The 26,296-nt window shown below is 36.1% G+C and overlaps 1 protein-coding gene across 15 annotated transcripts in view; it reads right to left on the reverse strand.

Moving 5' to 3' along the window:
* AKAP9 (A-kinase anchoring protein 9) overlaps nt 1-26,296 on the reverse strand; it is a 120,720-nt gene that overhangs the window by 75,674 nt on the left and 18,750 nt on the right. For 12 of the 15 annotated variants that reach the window (XR_012672696.1, XR_012672695.1, XM_075143796.1 and 9 more), the window contains exons 2-5: nt 18,235-18,489; nt 9,696-9,740; nt 2,057-2,110; nt 1,484-1,654 (exon numbers count right to left, since the gene is read on the reverse strand). Coding sequence is in view for 12 of the 15 variants with exons in the window: in XM_075143796.1 (XP_074999897.1) it covers nt 1,484-1,654; nt 2,057-2,110; nt 9,696-9,740; nt 18,235-18,489 (525 nt within the window). In the remaining 3 variants the exon portion in view is untranslated. Of the gene's footprint in view, nt 1-1,483; nt 1,655-2,056; nt 2,111-9,695; nt 9,741-18,234; nt 18,490-20,994; nt 21,114-26,296 lie in introns of those variants that run through there. The other 3 variants (XM_075143795.1, XM_075143804.1, XM_075143801.1) reach the window with 3 other exon arrangements.

A 26,296-nucleotide genomic window follows, 5' to 3' on the forward strand; every position in this document is an offset into this window, starting at 1 on the left:
TGGATCTAGTGGAAATACTAGATGTTTGTTATAATAGAGAAAATTAGGAACAGATCAGACACTTAAGCATGTCGTATCTTTCCTTTTGCATCTGTTCAATGAAATTGAATAACTAAATTTATCTCTTCTGATCCACACATTGTTATATGACAATTTTCGACTTTTTTTATTCAATCTTTTTCTTTAACAAACAAGCAGAACTAAAGCACACAACATATCTTCTGCACTCTCCTTTTACAGTTCTTTTGTTTCTTCTGAAAAATAAACCATATGCATTTCTCAACTGAGATATTATGCACCGTACCACTATCATACAAAAATATGCTGCAACTATTAAAATATTATTGTACCATAGCCTGTTTTGTTTTAATATATTTTTAGTTTATTTTAAATATAGTAATCATAGCCATTTAAAAAATGCAAACATTTTCACTTTCACCTTTTTCAGGAAAAAATAACAGTAGTCACAATGGTGAGAAACTAAAATTATGCTTAAGTTCTTTATTATGCTATAATTATGACTATTATGTTTAGCACAACAGATACAAGACACAGTAATTAGGAGCTAAGTTTGACTTAAAATGCAACACCAGAGATTCACCAACAGACAAAGGAATGATAAACCACCTCCTCCAGGGCAACCACTTAAAGATCACTCTAGTATGGTAGAAAACATGACATCCATTTTCACAGATAAAATACAAATGAAAGCAGAAAAAAATATGATTGTGCAGTAATAATGAAGGTGAAAATGACTAAATATTAGAACAATTTTGGTATTCTACAATACTTTGCAAAAAATAGAAAAACACAATGATGTGACCTGAATCCAAATTAAAAGAGATAAGTAAAACATGAAGCATGACAAAGCACTGACTTCAGTGCATTGCACTACTTGCTTAAACTGGAAGAATAAGTATTTATTATTCTTTACTTTAAAACCTAACTTTAAATTCTGATGGCATTTCTGAAGTAAGAAATATTTCCCTGTAATCCCAAGTTATTAGATGTTTATTAAAACATTCTGTCACAGTTGCCTTGTATTTCAGACTGTGAAGTCTGACATACAAATACCTTTGTGGTTCAAGAATCAACTCAGTTATATCATTCCTTAGGAAGTAAAACCTGAGTTTTTTTGATCTTGGAGAAACAGGAAGGCATTAAAGAAATGCAGTCTTTGCACAACTAGAAAAGAATTAGGGCTTTTCTCGAAGAAAATTGTCTTTCCATTCCTGATTTGAAGTCACTGTGAAGAAGACTGGAAGTTTAGTCACAAAATACAGAGAAAAAGGACACACAATGGAAACACCATTCAAAGAAACAGAGCACATGCTATGTGATTGAAAGAAATTATGTGTAATTCTATACCACACACTGACTGCATTCTGAACAGCTGCCATTAAGTGTGAACTCTTTCAGGTGATGCTCTGCATTTTTGCATGTAACCGAGTAGCAAGTAGAAAGCAACATAAGGTAATTATACCTGTTGCAATCCTTCTGTACCATATGCTGCCCTCATTTCTTCTAGCTCTCTGTTTAGCTCTTCAATCTCTTGCTGTTTCCCAGCCAATTCATTCTCCATCACCTCTAGCTGCATGTGAGAGTGCTGCATTCCATGCTCAGAACAAATCTCTCCAACTCCAAATTCTTCTTCCTAAATCAATCCAAGTTCCTTAACATGCCATTTTTTAATGCTTTATCACAGTAAGTAAACTCAAATATCAAATGCCACCTTAATACATTAACATACAATACAGCATTGAAGATCTTATTGCCATGGCAACCTCCTTTGTTAGTATAATTCACACCTCAAAAGCACTGACATAAAGCGTTTCTGCAAGTTCTGCTTTATAATCTTAGCCTTAACAGACATAGTAAATTGTTCTGCATTTCAAGTTTAACGATACACTATATTAATATATAACAAACAATGCAGATGCAGAGCACAGCATGCAAAAAAAAGTATTAGTCAGCAACATAGTTTTTGTTCAAAACAAATTGTTCCAGTTTTTTAGTATTCACCATTAGTATTACGATTCAATTTGCAATACTGTACCCTCATTAAGTCTGCAGCTATCGCTGTTCTTGTCACAAAACTGCAACCATTTACCTGTATAAAGACAATTTCTAAATACATTATTATTTGAAATAAAGCTTGATTTCTATCTTCCATTCATTGGAATCTTATGTGATGATTCCTGCAGACCCACCGGAATCGTTACACTACAAAAATTTATTTCATTTGAAACACAAAATAGCTTTATATATAGTAAAATGCACCAAAGTAAGCACAGGTAAGAGATAAAACACCCCAAACTGCACAAATAGATACTACTGTCTAAAAACAAAGACCATATTATGAATTTAAACATTTAGAGAAAACAAAGGAATTCAGATTTAAAGGTTAATGCAAAGCTTTATACTTTAAATGATTAAAATGCAGTACTATGGCATTTTAAATTATGTTTAATATTTCTATATATTACTAAACATAGTTAAGCTTTCTGAAAGATATTTATACACCCCAAGGTTTAGTATTTCTGAAAGTCACCAATCTCTTGATGGAGAGAGAGGATGAAAGGCAGTATCACAGACTCTCATCCTCAATTTGAAGGAATTTCTTAAGATTGAAAAAGAGCAGAAATTATACATTTAACATAAGACATTTGAAAAAAAAATCCTCTTTCACTCACCTAACACTGCAACCCCTTTCAGCTTCTCTGAGAATTTTGGTTACATAGACTATGCAAACCAATAATGACGAATCTCCAAAAGGCAAGAACAAGCCAAAGTAGCAGTTATAGGTTAAAAAAAAAAAATCCAAAAGAATATGCTGTGTACTTGTGAGTAACCATAACAGACAGGCAGGCTTTTAAAACAGCAGAGCAATGTTTTAAAATGAGAAAGCAAGAACAGCTGTATTTCCCCTCAGAGCTGTTTATTACATCAGTGCCTGAAACAAAAATAATGGTACTAGAGGTGGAAAGTCATCATAGCATTTCAGACCCAAATACTACGTTTACATCAAAAAAAGAAGCTATACTGCTCAGATACCTGCCATAGTCTAGATCAGGGCTTATTTACAAAGGGCTGTCATGCCTGAGGAAATCAGTAAGTTACCCGACATGGAAGTACATTGTTATAATTGGGATCAATATAGACATGAAGTTTGTATTAAGAGAAGGAATATACCTGCATCAGACAAGAATTTGCAGAGCTGACAAAGTGCCCTTTCAATTCCTGACTTCCTCAATAAAAAGGCAGACACCACAAAGAGATTACTACCTTATTTTAGAAAGAATAAAGAAAATGCAGCAAACAGCAGTCCAGGCAACTCATAGAGGCACTGCACATCGTTTGTGTATTGCCAGATGTTCACTCTACATTCAGACATACAAGTGTCTACACAGCGCCTGGCACCAATGCCTTTATTCAGATTTTGGCGCATGCCCCAGATTAATAACCCTAGTAGTTTAATAGAAACTCTATTATGAAATACTTCTTTTCCTTTTTTTAACTCCCACTTTATTTAGGCTTAATTGATAAAGATGTAGTATATGATTCTTGTAATCTACCACTGTGGACTCACTTCTCTTCCTGTGAATCATTTCTGTGTGCAACAATCAAAGACTCTTAGATGCTTCATAACAAGAGCTACTAGGAAAGACAGAAAAGACTTATCTCGTTAGATGTTCAAGACTCCTTAGCAGCTGAAATTTCTACAAAAGACTTTTTACTTATAAAAGGGATTTTGCTATACACACTCAAAACAACTGTCTGGAACTTCAGAAATCCTGCCTCACTTCACAGGATCCTAGCTCTTAGACATCACAGAAGTGAACCACAATAACGCGGTAGTCCATGTTATTTCTCATCTGGTACCTTCTCCTTTCAAATGCCTTATGCTTTCTGGTAAAGTGCAAGTTGAAACATGACAAGGCAACAAACTGCACTGTAATCTATGGCACAAGCAGCCAGACCACCGCAGCAGGGTGCTGTGCTGATGGGAGCCTGGCGAGCAGCCTGGCAACTTCTGGCATGACAGAAATTCTGCTGCGTTAGAGCAGACAGACAGTTGGGGCTGAGTTATTAGCTTCAAAATATCTTAATTTAAAATTAATTTTTCACTCATCTGCAATACATGAATACTGTAGTCCAGATACAACTTTAGTGTTAATAGATGTCTACACAAGGCCCATTGGACTTCTGTGTTTTGTCTCATGGCCCCAGGGGTTTACCTGTATAGAGATCTTCTGCAAGCCCATAAATACTATCGATGTAGACTCTTATAATTTCTTCTTTTAAAGCTTTGCAGTTCACCTTTAACACTGAAATGTCCTTGTGCCTTAATGCCTTATGATGTGTTTAGTTACATACCCCAGTAAACAATCAAACCACATAGCATTTTAAGATAATGGAAGCAGGGAGTAACAAGAGCTCTGGATATAATTGCATAAACAAATAACCACAAAATAAGAAAAAATTAAATTTTACAACACATTAGCTACCCAGAAGCAACTGTTTTGGTGAACAAAAGGCATGAAAAAAGTGAAGATTATGGAAATCCCTCAAAGGACGTTTTGTCTGATTTTTCTTCCTTGCTTGTGTTTTCAAAATAATTCATAGAAATAGTATTTACTAATATAAAGTAAAATATAATTTTTAGTCTATTGGCTAAAAATAAAGGTATAATTCATATTGCATCAATAAATACATATGCTTGAGACAAATGAAAGGAATCTTCTTTCAGAGAAACACAATGAAAACCAACTTCCACCACTGAATTAAGGCAGCAATTCATGACAATTACCACCAGAGGTCAGGGTTAAATTTATGAAATCACTGTACCCCTTTCAATGTTCCTTAGACCCTGGAAAACCTGGAATTGTACCTCAGAAATAGCAGTAATAATATATAATGTATAACTACTTATAACATTAATGCCAGTACTATAGAGATTTCCCTTTACAAATAGCAAATTCATGCTCAGCATAAATCAATACATACTGTTCAATCACTGAAAAATGTAAAAAATACCTTAATGATGAAAATAATATAACCTATTACAGACTGGCAAGCAGACTTTTGATTAAAAAAGTGCTTTGATTTGGTAATAGAAACATTCAGAAGTATCTGGAGCGGATTAACAATTTTACCTCATGTTTTCATTTTTTCCCCCCTTTTCTTTTACATTTTGGATATCCGATTCTTTCACAAAAATTAATATTTAGACCTCCAACACTGCTTGTCAATGTTCTTAGCCTCTCCTCAATTTTCTAGTTATGTCACAACTGACTATATGAAACTTAGCTAAAATTAGCAATTAGGGCAACTTGGGAAAATAAATTTCAGTTTTGGTTTTTTTTTTATACTCCAAAACGAAAACCATTTTCAGTTTGTAATGAAAATAGTTATAACCATATAACATAACTAAGGTTAATAAATTCTGGAGGATAACAATTGATGGCTTTTTAAAATACCATGGCTTAATATATTTTTCTATATATTAATAGCATGCAACAGAAGATTTCTTTACGTAGTGACTAAAGTTGAGGTATAGAATTTCATTAACATTTCCAAGAAAAATGAACTTTGTAGACTTCATTTTAACCATCTTTTCAGAGCTACACTTTGCAAATGGGGAAGAGAGTCACTAAGAGAAAAAAAAATCAGGTGGAACAGTCTTTCACTTATACTGTAAAATTGAGGCATATGGAAAATATATGGGAGCAACTTTACCTTACAGAATTACAAAAAACCAAAAAAATTCTAACTGTTGGAAAAAGCCTAATCTCCCTTAGCTTTGGGTTTAGACCATAACCTTAAATAACTAATCACCATTATCATTTAATTTAAGACTACGCAGGTAGGTCTCATTCTTGCTCAAACTCAATAGTTTTTTACAAAAGGCAAGCCGATCATATGAAGGATATATCTTCAGTTGTCTTCAGTTTGGCTACTACCTTTCATAGTGCAGGTATTTAGAGAGGTGGCAGAACAAAACTGAACAAGAGACTGTATTTACAACAAAATTCCTTCAAGACAAGAATTCTTATATAAACATTCACTGGTTCCTTCAACTTTGCTTAGACAACTGTATTGGCTTATAATTGTGTGTCTGATAAGTATTTCCCTTTTTAGGAGACTTATCACTGAATTTTATCCAATTTCTCAAGAGAAGGGGCTGAAGAATTAAAAATATCTGACTTATTTTACTAACTACAATAAACCAAATTATTTATGACCTATTCACTTTGAAGCAGGAGAGCCTCAATTTCAGCATAATTTCTGACAAAAAAACACTAAAAAGAATACAGATGTTCTAAAAATGAGGGAAAAGATGGATCAACAGGCCTATCTTTCTACAAATGTGTACCTTCTTTGCATTCCAAAAAGGACGTCATGTATCTGCAAAAAAGGTAAGCTCAAGATTTCATACAACTTCATAATTACGCTGTTACAGACAAAATTTAACTTATTCTCATTTTCTTCAACTGAAAAGGCTTCAGACTGCTTTATTTACATGGTGGCCATGAATGTAAGCAGAGCTTTTAATAATAAAAGTATCGTTCCAGCTGACATGAAACATTGAAAATTCAGTTCCTAAAATATGCATTCCTAAACATGTTGTTTCCTCATTGCAGATACCAACCAATTGTAATGAACTGGAATTAAAAAGAGCTTATTAAGATAGCAACTCTCACCACTTGAGTTTGTTCTTCACCAGATCCAGTATCATGTTACTATTCACAAGTTTTGTGTTGCCTACTTATGTCTTAGAAAATAACTCTCACAGAGGTGAAAAGTCTTTTTGCAGGAATGAAAATAAGAAGTGCCTAGAAATGCATCTGTCATTGCATTTTGGAGAAAATCTGCAATTTTGAGGAAATCTGCAATTTTTTTAACAGGCACATTCAGAAGGCAGTCTGGCTGTAATTCTATTGTCTTTAGTATCTGAAAAATTGCTCCCTAATATACTCTGTAGGCACCTACAGAAATCTTTGAAGAATGAAGCAGGGTAAAGTTAGTTGGTTAGATGTGAAAATTCATTTTAAAATGAGAGCTTTGAATTCAACTGATTCTAACAACAAAATACCAAAAATTAGAACATATCCACATATCAGAACATATCCATTATCATGAGGCATTATGCCAGATCTTTTCTGTATTGTCTCCTTATGCAAAGACGTGTCTTCTTGATCTTTTGCAATCAGTCTCCAACACTGCTTCCTACAACCTCAGAAGTGATCAAAATTTCTTAGTCGTATTTCATTATATGTGTAAAACCTCTCACTTGTTAAAATACATGTACATCAATGCCATTGTCAACTGTTTTCAAGGGTTCATTCTTTACATACTGCATATTCCATTTAATAGTAATCACATACCATGGTGATGCATATTCTAAAAAGGTGCAGAAAGGTCATAGCAGTTGTTCGAAAGTGTATTTGCTACACTCTCAATGGCAAACTGTGTGCACATGCTGCCCTATCATCTTACCATACAAAAAGCAAACTCAGATTCTTTTTGTTCTTTGCTACTTTAATTCCTTTAACTGTATCCCAGCTGAAACCAGGACAAAAATAATCCACATTTTATATATGAAAAATAATAAATCTTTACACTGATTTTTTCCCAGGTAGAGTTTGCTTCAACCCCTTGCACCTATCCCTCCATAAAAATCTTTTTTCTTTCTTTCATTTACAGTACTCCCTAGCAGCTGGACCAGAATCTTCGATTCCAAAAGTGCCAGTCATCATCATCACAAAAAACATGCTATAAGAATGATTACAATTGACCAGACCAAGGGTCCATATGGTTCAGTATTCTGTATTTGAAAGTAGCCAATAGTGAATGTGAAGGAATGTCTTCCCTGTACTCCCAAGTGCCTTCTCCCAACACACCAGAATAAAGGGAGGGTGCTTATAAACAAGGACAGGAGGAAAAAGTGGGAGAGAAAGAGTCAAACTGGGGAAGAGAGGGACAGGAAAGGAATTCAATTAAGAAGGCTGAGACCAAATCTATGGAGGAAATTGTAACTGGGATTTGATGAGAGAGTTGGAAAGAAAAACTACTGCTTTCATCTAGGACAAGTTGAGCTGAACATTAGGACGACCCCAACATAAGAAGAGGGAAAAAAGGAGAAGAGGTTTTCAGGGGAGAAGGAGAAAAAAATATTAAAAGAACAAAGAGGGAAAAACAATGCTTGGATGAAGTTGGAAAGGCTGGGAAAGAAACTGGGCTTCGGAATGACTGAGGAAGGAAAAGGAAGAGTAGCAACAGGCTGAAAAACCTACAAGACTGAGCTAAGAAACCAAGCAAGGGGAAAAAAGGGATGGGCAAGGGAAGGTGAAAAGATTGACAGGAGCTACTACAGAGAACGGAAGAATTTATAAAAAACTAGGGGACAGAAAACAGACATAGAGTTGGTCAAGAGAATAGGCTGGGAAAAGGAGCAAGTGAAGACAGAGCATTAAAGTTGGGAAAGAAAAGTCGTTCCAGTTTTCAGGGCATGTCTAGACTGCCCACTGTGGTAATGATTTTACTTTTGCACCATGCAGTGCGACAGGTCAGGGACACATTGTCTAGTGTGTATATTCCCTTAGGCTTCACAATAAGCAGCTACAATACTAGTATGGAACAAATAGTTATTTTAAGGCGTAGTCACCTTCTCTTACAAAAGGCTAAATCAAGAGAGGACCAAAGTATTCTACACCAAATTTACTTCAGCAATGGAGACTCATTTGATTACTTCATCCCCTCTTACTTGTTGCCAAGCTTAAGATTCTGGGGTGTGTTTTGCAGAAGCGTTTAGCACAGAGAACTGCAAAACAAAACCCAGATTGTCACTACAGAAAGCGATTGTTTGAGACATGAAAAATTAATTTCTTAAAATAGAAACAATATTTACTGTACTCAGATATTCTACGGCTATTTCTTGCAAGCATGTTCTTGACCCACATTTATGCATGAGGTAGTTTACTTCTTACAAACATAACAACCTGTTTTATTTAGCAAGACCGAAGTTCCATATATGCTACTACCCTTCAACATGACAGAGATGAGTAGTAGATGGCCATGTGTGGTGGGCTGACCCCGGCTAGCAGCTAAGCCCCCCATGCAGTCACTCACTCACTCCCCCACCAGCAGGACAAAGGAGAGAATCGGAAGGGCAAAAGCAAGAAAAATTCATGGGTTGAGATAAAGACAGCTTAATAAGTGAAAGAAAACAAAACAAAACCCCCAAAAAACAAGTGATGCAAAGGCAATCACTCACCACCTCCCACCAGCAGACTGATGCCCAGCCAGTCGCTGAGCAACGGCTGCTTTGGAACTCATTAAAACGTAATCATCTTGTTAAATAGTTTCCCACAGAAAATTAGTAGAAATTATGCACAGCCATAACTCCAACAGCAACACGAAGCATTAATATGACCGTAATGATGACATTGTAACAACAGTTCATACATCTACTGCATTATTGATTATAGTAGCCACCCCATTATGTAGTTGACATAATGATTGCTTTAATGGTACATTAATCATACCAGTAATGACATGCAACAGCTTTGTCTATAATATCACGTCTGCTCTTTCTTTCCTTCTCTTTTTGAAAAACAATACACAGCATTGCAGTAAACATGTAAAAGAAAAAGTTGAAAGAAAAGTTAAGAAAAGTGTTACTTCAGTCTTACCTCAGAACTGTAATCTTCTACTGTGGTGGAAATTTCACTTTCCGGCTAAAATAAAATATTAAAATATTTACAATGATGACACTCTAAAAATATTAAACAAGATATTTTCCATCTGTTTCTGAGAATGTAAACAATATTTGAAAATATTAAGGTATACACGAATTTGATTAGAATATATAGATTTTACTTCCTTGAAATCCCAGCTTTAAAAAAGAAGAAGTTACTTTGCTGTTCAACTATGATCACGGAAACATTGTAATAACATGACAGTGTCTTCTAATGAAAATACAACCTACAGGTACAAAATAGTATTTTGGAAATGTAACTTACAATTTTTTGGCTTTTTTTTTAATTAAAAAGAAATAAAGAGTACCAAGAAAAGGACTTTTCTCTGATAGATCAATTTTATACTAATTAGGAACTTTGCTGGCTTAAGAACATAATCATACATAGAATGTCATTTTCATACATGCAAGACTGATGTTGACTAGAATTTTAAAACAAACACTCATATTCTCCTTCAGCTTCCATGGAAACCAAGGAAAGGTAAAAGTGATCAGGAAGAACAAAGACAAAGACTCAAATCTTGTGATTTAATGAATTAGAGCAATTAAAGGAACAAAGCCTTAACAAACAGCATAAACATGCCATGGAAGACGCTTGAATTAAATACAGAGTATCTTGATGAACTACATACAATGTATCAGGTTTGAGAATCAAGATATTAGTAGGAAAATATGCAAAATATTCAAATTATCTATATAAGGTGCACTATTGGGGAATAAGTAAGTACCCTTTTGAACTCAAAAAGTGTAATTTTCAGTTAAAACTACTTTAGCAAAAACACTGTGTACATAACAGGACTTTTTCAAAATTCACTTACCGCGTTAGCCAGCCTCACATTAAATCAGTCTCCATTTTACATTTAATTTTGTCAGGCTTATTTTCAAAGGAACATAGTGAGTTTTGCAGCAGTAGACAAGTAAAATTTGGAACTGTCAACTGTGTTTTGTTTTGTGTTTTTTTAAAAGAAATCTGCCACTCAGACATACTGGAGCTCTGCCATTTTTACAATCCCAACATCATCGATTCTACATATTTTGAATCCAAGATGTAGCTTTACAATGTAATTAACCTAAAAAAAGGGTATTACTTTATGTACAGAGTGCACAAAACTAACTTAAAATATGAATGTGGAAGCTAAAATTCATACAGTGCATATGATTTTAAAAATTAAAAAGGTCCACCTTAAAAATAAGCCACAAACTGAAACAAAATTATGTTTTAAAACTATAGGGTGACAAAAGTGTTTCTGCTGTGGAACACACAATTAGTACTTAACAATATTTAATTTTTTATTTAAATATATATTTTTATTCATATTATATATACTTATATGTATATTTATATATATGCATACACACACACACATATTTTACATATTGTTTGTAGTCTATGTCCTTGGTCTAGGACAAAGTCCTCTGGAAGGAATAAAATCAGGGAAAACCACATTGTTATTTATTTTCATAACACAGATAACAAATGTATGGCCATATTATCCTACAATTTTTCATGGTTTGTTCCAATTCAGAAGACTTCACAAAGATTAGAAGTATTCCTATAGAAGCTCAGAAGTATTCCTATAAATTTACACATTTAATTATATCTAACGACTTGAAGTTCTTTATATAGTGCATGAAATACAGACACTTCTCCAACATGCAAAAAACAAGGACAAAGTGTCTGACTTCTTATATAGTTTTTCCTTGTAATGCTTTTGAATTATATAAACAGACCCTTGTTTATAAGAAAGATGATAAAAGAACGTTTAGATCCCGGGATATGCTCAAACCTAGTAGATAATTGAATAATAGAATCATAGAATAGTTTGGGTTGGAAGGGACCTTTAAAGGTCATCATGTCCAACCCCCCTGCCATGGGCAGGGACATCTTCCACTAGATCAGGTTGCTCAGAGCTCCGTCCAACCTGACCTTGAATGTTTCCAGGGATGGGGCATCTACCACCTCTCTGGGCAACCTGTTCCAGTGTTTCACCACCCTCATTGCAAAAAGTTTCTTCCTTACATCTAATCTAAATCTACCCTCTTTTAGTTTAAAACCATTCCCCCTTGTCCTATCACTACAGGCCCTACTAAAAAGTCTGTCCCCATCTTTCGTATAAGCCCCCGTTAAGTACTGAAAGGCCACAATAAGGTCTCCCCAAAGCCTTCTCTTCTCCAGGCTGAACAACCCCAACTCTCAGCCTTTCCTCATAGGAGAGGTGTTCCACCCCCCTGATCATTTTTGTGGCCCTCCTCTGGACCCACTCCAACAGGCCCACGTCTTTCTTGTGCTGAGGGCTCCACAGCTGGACGCAGTACTCCAGGTGGGGTGTCACCAGAGCAGACCTGCTAGCCACGCTTCTTTTGATGCAGCCCATGATACGGTTGGCCTTCCGGGCTGCGAGCGCACATTGCCAGCTCATGTCCAGCTTTTCATCCACCAGTACCACCAAGTCCTTCTCCACAGGGCTGCTCTCAATCCCTTCATCCCCCAGCCTGTATTGGTACCGGGGGTTGCCCCAACTCAGGTGCAGGACCCTGCACTTGGCCTTGTTGAACCTCATGAGGTTCACACGGGCCCACTTCTTGAGCTTGTCCAGGTCCCTCTGGATGGCATCCCATCCCTCAGGTGTGTCAATCGCACCACTCAGCTTGCTGTCGTCTGCAAACTTGCTGAGGGTGCACTCGATCCCACTCTCTATGTCATCGATGAAGATGTTAAACAGTACCGGTCCCAATATGGACCCCTGAGGGACACCACTCGTCACCGACCTCCATCTGGACATTGAGCCATTGACCACTACCATCTGGATGCGTCCATCCAACCAATTCCTCACCCACCAGACAGTTCACCCATCAAATCCATACCTCTCCAGTTTGGAGAAAAGGATGTTGTGGGGGACTGTGTCAAAGGCCTTACAGAGGTCCAGATAGATGACATCCATAGCCCTTCCCATGTCCACTGATGTAATCACTCTACCATAGAAGGCCACTAGGTTGGTCAGGCAGGACTTGCCCTTGGTGAAGCCATGCTGGCTGCCTCAGATCACCTCCCTGTCCTCTATGTGCCTTAGCATACCTTCCAGGAGGATCTGTTCCATGATCTTCCCAGGCACAGAGGTGAGACTGACTGGCCTGTAGTACCCCAGGTCTTCCTTTTTTCCCTTTTTAAAAATGGGGGTAAGTTTCCCCTTTTCCAGTCAGTGGGAACTTCACGGACTGCCATAATCATAGTAAAAGGCAAAGAACTTGTAGATTGAAGCTTAGGCTAGAGTGAGAAAATATGAATTCTCAAAGGAAGGTGATTACTGAAAATAATTCTTTATTTTTTTATGGTAATTTGGCCATATATGAGATTTTTAAAAAATGACTGTATTGCTGGTCCTTTCTGAATACCAATCTAAAGTAAAAAAAACTAAAATAATTTTTAAAAAATTATCAAAAACCATGTAGTGCTCCATCAGTTTAGGTGTGCAATATCTGTTAGCAGCATAAATAATCTTTCTAATCCTGCATCTAGATAGTTTTTTGGCTGTTAAGACCAAGTATTTTTGCCAAGGGATTTATTGAAGATAAGTACAGAAAGATGGCCAAATGAACTCAAGTTAAATGGATTTGTCTTCTGTGCTAAGGGATTCATCCAAACCTGCCAAAAATCAGTTAAAAAGACTTAAATCCTATGAGCTCACACATTGGACTCCAACACTGTAAGACTTAATGCTATTTTTTTGCTGTCAGAATCAATAACATTACAAGTAGTCAACATTTTATGGGCACTCACCTTGCCCTCCAAGCAGCTATGTTCTGTTCCTAAGACCTGACCAACCTCATTTCAAAATCCAATTCCTTCCATTATGAAGCCATCCATTCTGTATGCTTCAGTTCTTCTTTGGTCAGCAGAACTAATTAGGTTTTACACAGCTTATCTGTCTGAACCACAGGGGTCCAGTTTAAAAGGAAACACTTCCAAAAATTCATATATACACACACTGTTAGCAACACAACATCATTTGACAGGATAATGCCAACGAAGCTATTCATCAGTTCTCTCAACACTTTATGGGACTCAAAAGAGGCTTCTGTTACACTCTGACTTCAGGCTGTTAGTTTGCACATATTCTACCACCTATGCCCCACAGCATTTTCTTGCTACAAACAGCTATTCTCTTCTGGCAATATGTTTTAATTCTTTATTTAATATTTTCCTCACCGACAATGTGGTTGATAGTTAAAATACACTGAACAGATATCTCAAAGACTCTTTGTAGGCAACTATCTCCACCAACTCTCAGGTAGTACCTTTAATGATAACACTTTAAGTATTCAGAAAATTAAAACCACTTTCATCTGTATGTATTCCTCAGAGGAAATACTGCAAGATGATACAAAAAAAGGAGTAATCAGCCTGTGGAACACAGGAGGTCCATTTCAGAGTAACTTATTTCTGTATGCAGTTAAGCATTGCTTAGAAGTCGCATTCTTTGGCACTGGACGCCCAACATTATCACAGGATTCACAAAAGAACTCACATACAAAATTGGCCACAAGAACTGAAGAGTGATTTTTATGTTTCTTTAGAAAACTTTCATAGGTGACAATAAAACGTTTTGCAAGAACGGACATCCAGCACTAAACTACTCTAATTGCAATGGATGAGAGTATTAAAGGGCAAGAACCAAGTCTGAGTTTTCATGGAACAGAATTCTACCTGAAGTAAATTATTGATTTTTTAATGACCTCAGTGTAAACTGTTACAAAAATGTAACTACAAAATTTTGGATTCATTCTTGTACACGTATTAGCCAGCGGTAGAAGCGAAAACAAGTTTATTTTTTATCTTGGCCAGTTTCACATGGGTCAATAGTGATCCACACATGATCACAACCTGAGTGAGACTAATTAAGAGGACTGCAACTAGGAAGGGAGGCAAAGAGAATGTAAACTGAAAATCCCAGTCATGAAACTCTCTCTTTAGATCATTCTGAACTTTATGGGTCTTTAATATTTGTAGAACATTCTGGATATGAAGTGCTATTCTTATATATTGCCTTGTCATGCCTTTCTTAGCTCCTAAACCAAAAACCATTCAATTCAAAGGAATGTATTCCCTGGTAATTTATAACCCAAACCAATTGACTACAATCAGATTTAAACAGAGAACATCTTAGTGGAGATGCCAAATCTGAATATAATCTCAGTGAGGAACCCCACTTCTCAGTGTATAAATTTCCTGTATCAGAAAACACCATCAACAGAGCGGTAACTTAAGCATTTAATTAGGTTTCTATTCTTTGGTAATATGGCCTTATAAATGTTTAATCTAAAATGAAATAATCTGTAAATCTGCAAAGACCATTCTTCAACACAGGTAATTTCCGTGTCAGTAAATCTATTAAATATCAGTACTTAGAGAGAAAGGAAGGCATCATACCAGAGGTTGTCTTATGCATCAAAGAAAATTGGCAAGATATCCCGGCAACCTTTTGGCCAGACAGTGAATGGAAAGATGACTGGCTTCAGTCAGAACCATATGCTGCTGAGAATCTACTATCTTCTCTCGTGGCACTGACTTTACTATTGAACAGACCATTTCCAAACATTTGTTTATCTTCATACTCCAATTTCATTTCAAGGGATGCTAGATTATCTGAAGTGACTGGGCTAATTTTTACATTTTATTTATCCATCCTTTTTTTCAAATCCTCCATCTTATTGTACATCCCAGCATATCTCTTCTCTAGTCAAAGCCTTTGGTTGCTCTTTGCTTTCATGCTTCTATCATGCCTTACCCACATTCACCACCTACGTCTTTTCTCATTGAGGCGTCCTCTCTGTTTCTCCATACTACTTACGTTTCCATATTTCTGTCACTTTTTTTCCTTGGCTCTCCTCAAGAATCCTACCCAGTGTCTCCTTCTTACTCTGTTTCTGTTCCTTGCCTGTCAAGTCTCAGGCACTAACAAAGAAATGAAACAATGAACATGGAGCTATAAACTTTATCACCTACTTGAGTAAACAGTTAAGCTATCCTAAAACTTTTACCAAATGGATTTGTCCTGTGAAAAACAAAAGACGAATTACTAATCCAACCTTAGTCAATTAGCAGGTATTATTCATCACAGAACTTTGAACTTTTCTTTTCTAAGAAGCTTTGTATAATTGCTTTTACTACCCAGGTGACTCAAGGACAATTTTACTGTGCCACAGGTTAATTTCTTTTGCTTTCCTGGCATTCGTACATTCTTGCAAAGCAGTCTGCTCCGATACATCACTTCAAGACTTCTCAGAGAAGGTGATCTCGGCAATTATTTACCCTGGAAGTGGCTTTTGCTTTCTTCCATTTTTAATTGCAGGAAGTCACAAAAAGAAGCAATCCTAAACCCAAGAGCTTCATTGATCCAATTCATTTCCTTGGCTGTGTCTTCTAGATTATTTTTACTTCTATATGGAAAAGGACACTATGGATTCAAGACCAAAAGATATCAGGGTGCAACCGAATAAAGACAAAAACCAAAGGCAACTAGAAACTCAACTTCTCTTTGTGAGACCAAGACAAAAAGCATTTAACATGAAACAAGTTAATACCCAGAGACTTTAACCAAGAAATACCAACTGGCATTTCTCTAATAAATCTTGTAAATAAACTGTTCCTCTGACAGAGGATGGAAAACCTTATAGAAATTACAAGTAAGTTCAGATAGGAGGTAAAATGGCATGGATAAGGATAGTACAAAACAATTATAGTTCTTCCAGAATTCTTCCAATTAGTTTCTGTAGCTTGAGGGATTACAGGGGGATGGAGGAACCCACCCTCAGGAAGACAAGAGTTAAAAAACAGGGAAAGGGATGACTGCAAAAAATAATTTTGAATTCTCTAAATTGACTTTTGCCTTCTCTGAAAAGAAACTTCTCTAACTTCAGATGGGGAATAAGCTCCCAGAGGAGTACCTCTATTTCACTTTCTGTTATTCATATTGAGTAAGAGAACTCTTTGTTATTTGTATTCAGACATGCTAATTCCACTGGGGACTGAAAAATCATACCAGAAAAACTGCAGGGAGATAAACTTCTATCCACAAAACTATCACAAAAGAGCCCAGTCAGGATTTTTAGATAGATAGGCAGTATAGTCAGATGTTCTGAGTCTATTTTGTGGTACAGAAAGAACAATTCTAAACATGAATTCCAGTAAAAGATGAAATAAGTAAGGGGAATCAAAATTTAGCTAGAAAATAATCCTGCATAATGCCTCCGGTAATCTTGCCTTACTCTCCTGACACAGCAGCCTGTAAAGATTTAATGTGCGGTGAAAAAGCAAACAGCTCAAAGAAGCTGTCTATAATTCTCCATTGCAGAGATTAGTCTGAAACTGCCTATTACATTGGCTGCCATTTCTACTAAGCAAACTCTAATCCAATTACTGTAATACAGGCTCTCTGTCCAAATCATTGCACTTACAAGACTAAAAACAGTAAGTTATGAGATTCATTGAAAACGATTTCAGAATTTTTCCTCTTCTATTAATACTGCACAGATAGAGACTTCAGCAATCATCTTCCAACTCCAAAATACCAATTACTTATTTAACATGAATAAGCAGGCCACAGATAACAAGTAACAAAGAAAAATGCTCTTCCAATTGGGAGCAGCTTTTTTTTTGGTGCAAGTGAATACTGTTTAAGAAGTCACTAAGACATGAGTAATTCAGAAGAGTCAAATTACAAATAAACACTAATCACCATGCTTATTCTTTTAAAGCTACATTAAAAAAAACCCAAACAAACAAAAAACCCGTGTGCACCTCTCTATTTATTTATTTATACATAAGATAAGTTGCTTTGGGAACAAGGCAGATCTCAGAAAAATCATACCCAATCTTAAGAATATATCTATGTGTGCAATCTTCAGCAACTGCAGCGTAGATATTTTTTCCATTTTTAAAATCATCTATGTCTTGCACTGCTAGCGTTCAGAGGCCAACATAGGGTACTAGGACCAACCTGATCTAATTAGACCTGCTTTGAGCACAGGATTGAACTAGATGACCTCGGAGGTCCCTTCCAACCTAAATTATTCTATGATTCTGTACTTTACCCTGTTTCTCCAATGGTAGTAGAGATATTTATCCTGACTGAGAGCAAGTACATCACCAGCAAGTACATCCATCTGTAACATGCAATCATGATGTACTTCAAAATATATTTGGTTAAGAAAGTTTCTTCATACAGTTATCACATTTTTGTAGACTATAATATTGTTAAAACAACAGTTTAAGTGATTCCCTCTAAACAGCTCTCTGCCCTAGCAGTCCTCTCTCCTTAGTTGTAGATAACCTGCTGCATTTCACAAAGTACACCTTTCTCCTTTCCTAGAAGACAAAAAAGTCTCATCTTCACCTATGAAAACAGTCATTCTGGTATTAAAAACTCTTCAAAAATTTATTACCTCCTCACAGTTACAGCCTGTGACAAACTTACCTCAATGGTGTAAGTCTCGTTGTGTTTGATAATTTCTCCACTATGCAAAGTCCTGCTAATAGCAAAGTCAGCAGTAGCAGCTGCTCCCCTTCGGCTGCTGCATGTGGATGTTTCATCACCTCGAGATCGATCAGTATCAATCCCATCTTGTATTGATTCTTCATCTCTGATATTTGCTGTTTTCTTCTTCTTTTTCTGCTTCTTTGATCCATTCTGACCATCAGTTTGCGCCTTCCGCTGCCTAAATTGGGCAAGCTGTATAGAAGACAAAATCTTGTTAAAGGTGAGTTTTCCTCTTTATTACTAATGACATCCTCTATAAAGGTTTACCAGCTGTTCTACATAAAGCTTCAAACTAATCACTACTGAAAAGAAGCTGGAAGTTAATGCTGCATATCTGAGACACGTTCAGATTATTCTTCCATTTACATAGTTTGCTTTAAAAAAATTCTTAAATGAAAAACAACAATCCATTAATGAATTCCTTTTTCGTTTCATACTAGTAAGTTACTGTTCCACAGATTTGATACCTAGAAATCAAAACATTCAAAGATAAAGGTACAAATGTCATTATAAAGGACAAATGCAATGAGATAACCTCTGATCTCATTTTTCAATTTTATAGTAATAAATACCTCAAAATTAATTTACAGAAATTTTAATTTTTATACCAGAAACAGATAAAAGCAAACTGTTCTTCCACCAAGTATCATATGAAGTTTTATTAAAAGTTTATGTTAGAACTCAAAAAGCAGATCAAGTTACTGAACACATCATAAAGAAATAGCAAAACACATAATGAAGGAATAGTTTAAAAACAAACAGTGAGCAAATTACAAGATACACTACCTTGTAGCAAAACATGCTGATGAACAAAAAGTCACAGGTGAGCCAGGAACACAGTTGAAAAACCAATTAGTATGTAAGCTATTCAAATACTGTAAGACACTGCCTTTTGAAGAGCTTATCACTTTTAATCACTTTATAGTGGTTTACACAAGGAAATCCATTTAAAATATTTTTTTTAACAAGAACAGAATTTCTGTTCAAATAAGAAAAACAAGCACAGCAGGTTTTACCCATTAAAATTCAAAATTAACAGATCCTACCAATAAAATCTGGAAACAAAAATCATTATTTTCCAATTGAAGAGTCTGACATTAATTAAGTGCTACAATATGTTTTATAAATGTAGCTCCAATGTAAATACAAAGCATGCAAATAAAGACCCTAAAGCTTTAACTACTTTTTACATCAACTAATACCCAAATATCAGGGTTTTTTTTATAAATCTGCTGCAATTTTAAGAAAAAGCTATAGAAAAGATAGCTTTTCAATTAGCTCATGATATTCACCAATTGAGAAAGCCAGGCTTCCATCCAACCTCTTCAGCAAGGCCCAAATCAAGCAGGACGCACGGATCCCTCTTCCCAGTCACTGTTCGGTTACAGTGTGAGCTGTCACTTGAAGTGCTCTCTAGTTCTCATCTGTCCCCAAAATAGCTGAGAAGCCCCAATCTAAATAAATGCATCCCTGACAGATCAGTTCTGACTTCTGGCTAGTTTATGCTCATGTCCCTTTATTTGTATTTCTTCGTGGGTTTCTTCAGACTCCTCTCCATTCTTAAGACGACTGACAGCTTGGCATATGGCTCCTGCTCTGTTTACAGGAGGAGGACCTGAAGATTTGCTGAGCCAAATATGCTCACCTATGTATTTAATACTTACTTCCTCCCTACTACACCTCTAATTAGTTCAACTTCATGATTTTTTCCCCATTTTTTAAATAGGCAACTTTCATTATTTCACCAAAAATCTATTAAAGCTTATAAACTCCACAAATTCTGAACAGGAAAAGACAGGATAGTCTCCTCCTGACTTCAAAGTTTAAGAGAGGAAAAAAAAAGCATAGATTTAGCTTCTCAAAAATGGGAAGGGTGAAAAATGTCTCCTTATGACATTACTACATTCACTTAAAACTGTAAATTTACCTCAACAAAATAGTTTTCAATTTATCCAAAAGACAAACAGAATTTGTCCAAATGCCACAATGACATAAAGCAGATAACCTGACTTCAAGTGTAACTACTGAGAGATTTTGCTTTTTTTACTTTTTATTTTTAAATAATGAAAGACATGTAATGCCACTAATCAAGAACTCTCTTCTCCAACTTGATTGAAACCTTCTGTAATGGAAAGTTAAGTTGGCTTTTTTAAAGCAGCTTTACAGTCTTTATTTGTCTACAAAATTAGACATGTAGCTCAAGGACAAGTAAATTACTCCATGTCTCTCCTCAAGTATTTTGCATATTTTAGCTGAGGCATCTGGGTATGCCAGATTTCTCTCCTTTCAAAATTAAGTTGTCGACTTTCATTTCTTCAGAATTAACAGATTAAACTCCACCATGGCAGTTAAAAGCAGACCTTATTTTTTCTGTTTAAACATTGATGAAGATGGGCACATATGAAAGCTAAATGTATGTGCAAATTAAACTTGTATTTTTGTATTATACAAGTTCTCAGCTGACAATTTCTGTAGGAGCATCTAGTATTTTGGAAATAACTACACTATTAGTGATGGATGCATGCACAAATCATAGCACTTCTTACGCCGCACATTCACGTATACACAAAACTGTCCAGCTACTAATGCAACATGGCTTCAAATTCACATTTTTAATCAAATTTAAAAAAAACTAGAAATGAGAAAAGCAGTATAACAAAAAGCTACTGCTGAACAAATACACTCTATGATGCTCACATCAAGACAGGGGAGTCTCAGATACCGAATTCCTTCAGAAAATGGGACTCAGGAACTAGAGTTGAGGATCTATCTACATTTCAATGACAAGCAGGAAAAAGTCCACCAGCAGTCATGGGAACTAAGGAAAACAAATTTTGTAGAATTAGAACTTTAATAAAAACAGAAAAATATTTCCAGATTTTGTGTTTCTAGAAAAATAGTTTTTCCGGCGTGAACAAAATGTGAAACAAACACAAGCTGATACAACTATACATTCCTTTACCCTGTCTCCCAGGCAGTCAGCTTGATAATGCCAAAACTAAGTCTATGGAGAACTTAACACTGTTTCTGTCAGTTCTGAATCTGCAATTTTGAAACAATTCAATGTCAAGTCTCTGTCGAGTTACAAAAGTTGCAATCAAGAGCAAAAGATGTAAACACAGGAGTTACTCAGGGAGGAGGAAGGATCCAAAAACAGAAGCTAAAGGACACTCAGAACAGGCTCTCTGCATTGATCCGCCTCTGAGGAGTGATAGAGAAGGAGTACCTTACCCTGGGAAGGCATCAGGAACACAGTCAGCCATGACGCAACTTTATCATGGGTTTTAACACATCTGAAAACCGATCTAGAGCAAGTCTTCTTTCACTATCTGCCTATCTGCCAGCACATTGCCTCCAGCTTTTCCCATCATGCTGGTAAGACCTTGGATCCTCCAGGCAGTACTGAATCCTGTTAAAAATTCCATCAGTGTTTTCCAGTAGTCAGTAACAGCTGATTTTGCTCCTTATCCTCGACTCTCAGCTTTTGCATCTAAAATAACTAACAACTTGCAATTTCCAGCTCGTAAGTTTTTCAAGTCCTGCTTCTAGGCAAAAAAGCAATCCTCTTGGAAACAAACATGGCCACTTTATAACAATTTAGAAAATTATATTATGGAGTCCATGTTTATGTCTGAATTACTTCTATCAAATATCCAGTGTACAATTACATTCTTAATTGTAATAAATAAATTGAAGTTTTAAGCTAAACTCTGAGAATGAAACTATGTTTCTTTCCTTTTAATGCATAACAACCTACAATAAAATTGTCTGGGAAAAATTACTGTTTATTTTCAGATTTCCAGAAGTGCCATTTGTAACAGCTGCTCAGCTTTCCATTAATTTGAAAAATGGGATGCGATTGGATGTTAGCACTAAATTCTGTGGATGCACAAGACTCGTTGCCTCTTATAAACAGAAAAACACTTACTGAAAGTAACAAGACTACAACAGAGCAGCATGCAGATAAGTAATAGGTATACTTTTCAAAATCATTTCCTGCAGTAAAATAGGACAACTTAGATATTTAGAGGATATATTTATTTATCTAGTTCTAATTATAACTTCTTTCTACTTATGAATCCCAAAACAACATACTAGCACCAATCCCACATCACAGTCTGCAGCAAAATTAGACACCTGGTATAACATTACCTTAGCTTTTAAATGCTGATATCCTCCAACTGCCAGACGGTCAGAAAAGTAGAGGAGAATCAACTGCTGTTAGGAACTAAATAGTCTTGAGACAGAAGGGAACTAACCTACAGAGTGGTGGGGATTTACTGATGTAAACCATCTCAATTCTGACAGTTAATGTACTGCTATAATTACAACAGCGGCATTATTTATTTATTCAGCTATCTTCAGCACATTCTGACCTTTGGCAATTGTGCTACAGCAATCTAGATCGCTGGGATACACTGTCCATCGATTAATTTCAAATATGGTCTGACTGAACTATTTCTAGAGTAGAAGTGCATGTTAAAATAAAATTTGGCTCCAACAGAACGCAAAACTTAATCTTCTCTTAAGCATTTAAAAAAAATAGAAAATATCTGAACAAAAGGTGCAACATTTAATCACTGCCCATATATCAGCACAAGAAAATACTGAAAAAATCCATGAAAATTAAAAGTTACATTTATAAAGCATCAATAGCTATATTTTTCTTTCACATGCATAACACACTTTTTAAAACAGAAACACATTAAGCTTCATTTAAAACTGGACGCTACCTTATGATTGCTTATTATTCTTTAACATTCTCAGACAATGTATTAGATCTGGATAGTCTCATTTTCAAAGGTACTACAGTTAACAGGAATTGAAATTGCTCAGTGCCTCTGAAGAAAGGTGTAGTGAAATAAGTTAAACAATATTTGCTGTACTTATTGTTTAAAAAACAACTTCTAATTGCTAAGACAAGAAGTTTATAGGTAGCATATCCTGTACAAGTATAGTTATACTTCATGCACCTGTACACAAACTTTATTACCTTCAAATTTTAACTTAGTAACATCAAATGCTCATGTCTTAAATTCAGTGCTGCATAGGCACCTCTTACAGAAAGAGCAGGGTCTGTTCATCTCTCACAGTTCCTCTTAAGTACAAAATATCTTTCTTTTTTAAAATCATATTTAAAGAAGCAGCACAGAAGGATGAGCTGTGAACTTACAGACTGACAACAAAAAGTAACTTCAGAGAAGCTGCTATAGGCAAGTAATTATTCTTTTTCATTTCTACACTGTGCAGTAAAAGCATGAATGGAGATCTACATCATGGTAGCATTTCGCAACTACTATAATTTCAAAAGATGTTCCAGATACTGCTTAAATTTCTGTGAGTAGGACACATTCAGCTGAAGGGGACTTGCTCTTTGTCAGAAGTTCTCAAACAGTCTGGTATCCAGTGAGAAATGTTCTGTGTTGGACCAGGTCATTTTTAGATCACTCAGTCAATATAAGAAGACAAGGACTTCTGAATCTTCTTGTCCATAGCTCAGAGAGGTGGTTAATGGCTCAAAGTCAAATTGGCAGTCCCATAATATTCAGTATCTTTACAGATAATCTGGATGATGAAATTGAATGCATCTTAACCAAGTTCATCGATGACATTAAACTGGGGGAAAGCCAGATACACCAGAAGGAAAAACCACCGTACAGAGACCTCAACATGTTGGAAAACTAAGCCAAAAAGAACTGCATGAGATTTAACAAAGATAAACATCAAGTTCTGCACCTGGGATGGAATTATCCCACACAGCAGTAACAGCTGGGGACTGACTGGCCTGGTGTGTAGCTCTGCTGAAGAGGACCTGAGAGTCCTGGTGGATAGCAAGCTGAATATGAGTGAGCAGCATGCCCTGGCAGCAATGAAGAGAAACCATGGCAAACCTCTTTGAAATGACTCTCAATGCCACCATAGTAAATAACTAATATATGAATCCAACTGTCAGTACACCAGTTTTCCGATTAACTACTTATTGCATGACTGAAAAGACCCTATGCAATCCTGTTTTCTAAAACAGAATTTGATAGCAATAATGCCATTTGTTATTTGAGAATCTGGTCTCACAATACAGTGGGAAAAGGCCCAGTGAGCCTAACAAACAACACTTAGCTTCAGTGCTTTGATGTAAATGTTGCATTTAACAGCAGAAAGCACATCTTAAACTTTCAATCTAGCAGACTGAAATTCTACACAGGAGCAGTATCTGCAACTAAGCACATGGAGGGTAGGTAAAAGTATATATAGTATTCTTTGTCAGGTGTTGCTTGGGACTTGCCACCAACACAAAAGCCACAGATTTGTCTGAGAAAGGGGTATTTATTTTGCATATAGAGTGAATGCCAGAGTCTGCTCTAAGCTGCATCTGAATGTGTAACATGCATTGTGGCAAACTGTGTTGTACAAGTTACAACTACAATATATCCCAGAATCAGGCAGACTCTGGCTGCAAGTGCAAGGTGATACTCAAGTGCATCATGAAACTCACAGAAGATCATAAACAGTCCTGTGATAGAAAGGCTCAGGCTTTTCCAATGATAATGCTCCTAATCCTCATCACTGAATGATAATAAGGTATAATTTCTGAATGATTACTGAGGGTGAAAGTGAAACCAAAATATTTAGACTAAGACAGACTGATAACTTGTCTTAAAAGGTGAAGGATTAATTTAAGATTCACCTGCCCTAGTAAGGATAAGTCACTACTCCCCTTGATCACAGGTAAGCAATTATTGCTACAAAGGCTTTCAGTGACACACAAAGGACAAAAAGCAGGGCCCTGGGGTGGGATTTATTTTGATCATCTATAAAGCACAGATACATCCTATGAAGTCTTGACTTGGGTGTCTTGCAAGCCAATAGGGACAAACCAAAAAGGCCAATCTGAATTTGAAATTTTGACATCATTCAGAAGCTGGAGATGTGCTCTGGTTTAAGTCTCAGGTTATCTATTCCACCTTTCCCTGGATAACTGAAAAAAACTGAAAAAACTGTAATCTCTCTCACCTGAGACCTAGTTTTATGATTCCAATACACAGTAACGTTCTTATGTTCCACAGTAGCAGATAAGAGGCCTTCAAAAGGGATAAGGAAGAGAGTCTGGGAGACAGCAACACTGAGATTTATACAGCAAAGCCTCGCCTAGGCTGTTTGTTGTTGTTAGGCCACCAAGTTTTGTAAAAGCTTGACAGTCTGCCCCCTAAAGAAGTGTTGAACAGGCTAACTGGTAACTGTATTAGAGAAGAAAGCAGCACTTTCTGTCATATTCTCGAAAGCTCTAAGCACTGTTGCTAAATCACTAACTCCTGAAGCGTAGGCAAATTTACAGTGTCGCCTGCATCTTCTAGGTTCCTGATGCCTATACTAAGAAAAGGATAACTGAGAGCAAGGTGAATGGAAAATTATCAAATACAGAGGATAAAGAGACATCTTTCTAGTGAAGTCTATTGATTCTATTCTATTATTCTTTTCTGCTAATCAACAAATCGAGAGTATCACAACTCTTTTCAAATCCTGAGATAAAAACCTACAGAAAGATAACTGAGCAAGCAACCTGCAAATATATTCAACATATTATGTCACATAGCTGAAAATCCAAACTGTAAGTAAAGAATTAATGTTCTTTGCAAGTTTCAATCTGCTTATCTGTTGAGGCAAATGGAGCTTTAGTTTATTTGTTCCATTCAACAGATGCTGAATTTACTAAATGGGAAACATTAGGCTGAATGAACAAGAAAATAATCGCCCAGGAATGAGGTATTTCCAACCTACTCATTTTTATGTTGCACTCACAGTCAGATTTTCCCAAATAACATGAGCAAGACCTTAGAATGCATCCCCTTATGGAGACTTAAGTGGCTCACGAGTATTAGAGGATGCCAATAAGGCTACGAAAATTTCCAAAGAAGAAATGCTATCGTTTCTACCTAAATACAAGCTTGAGAGTCTTTCAGCTTCAGAGACAGCCGTTGCAGTACTCTGAAGAAAACCAATG

Source organism: Calonectris borealis, chromosome 2, assembly GCF_964195595.1.
Source record: "Calonectris borealis chromosome 2, bCalBor7.hap1.2, whole genome shotgun sequence".
Lineage (NCBI taxonomy): Eukaryota > Metazoa > Chordata > Aves > Procellariiformes > Procellariidae > Calonectris > Calonectris borealis.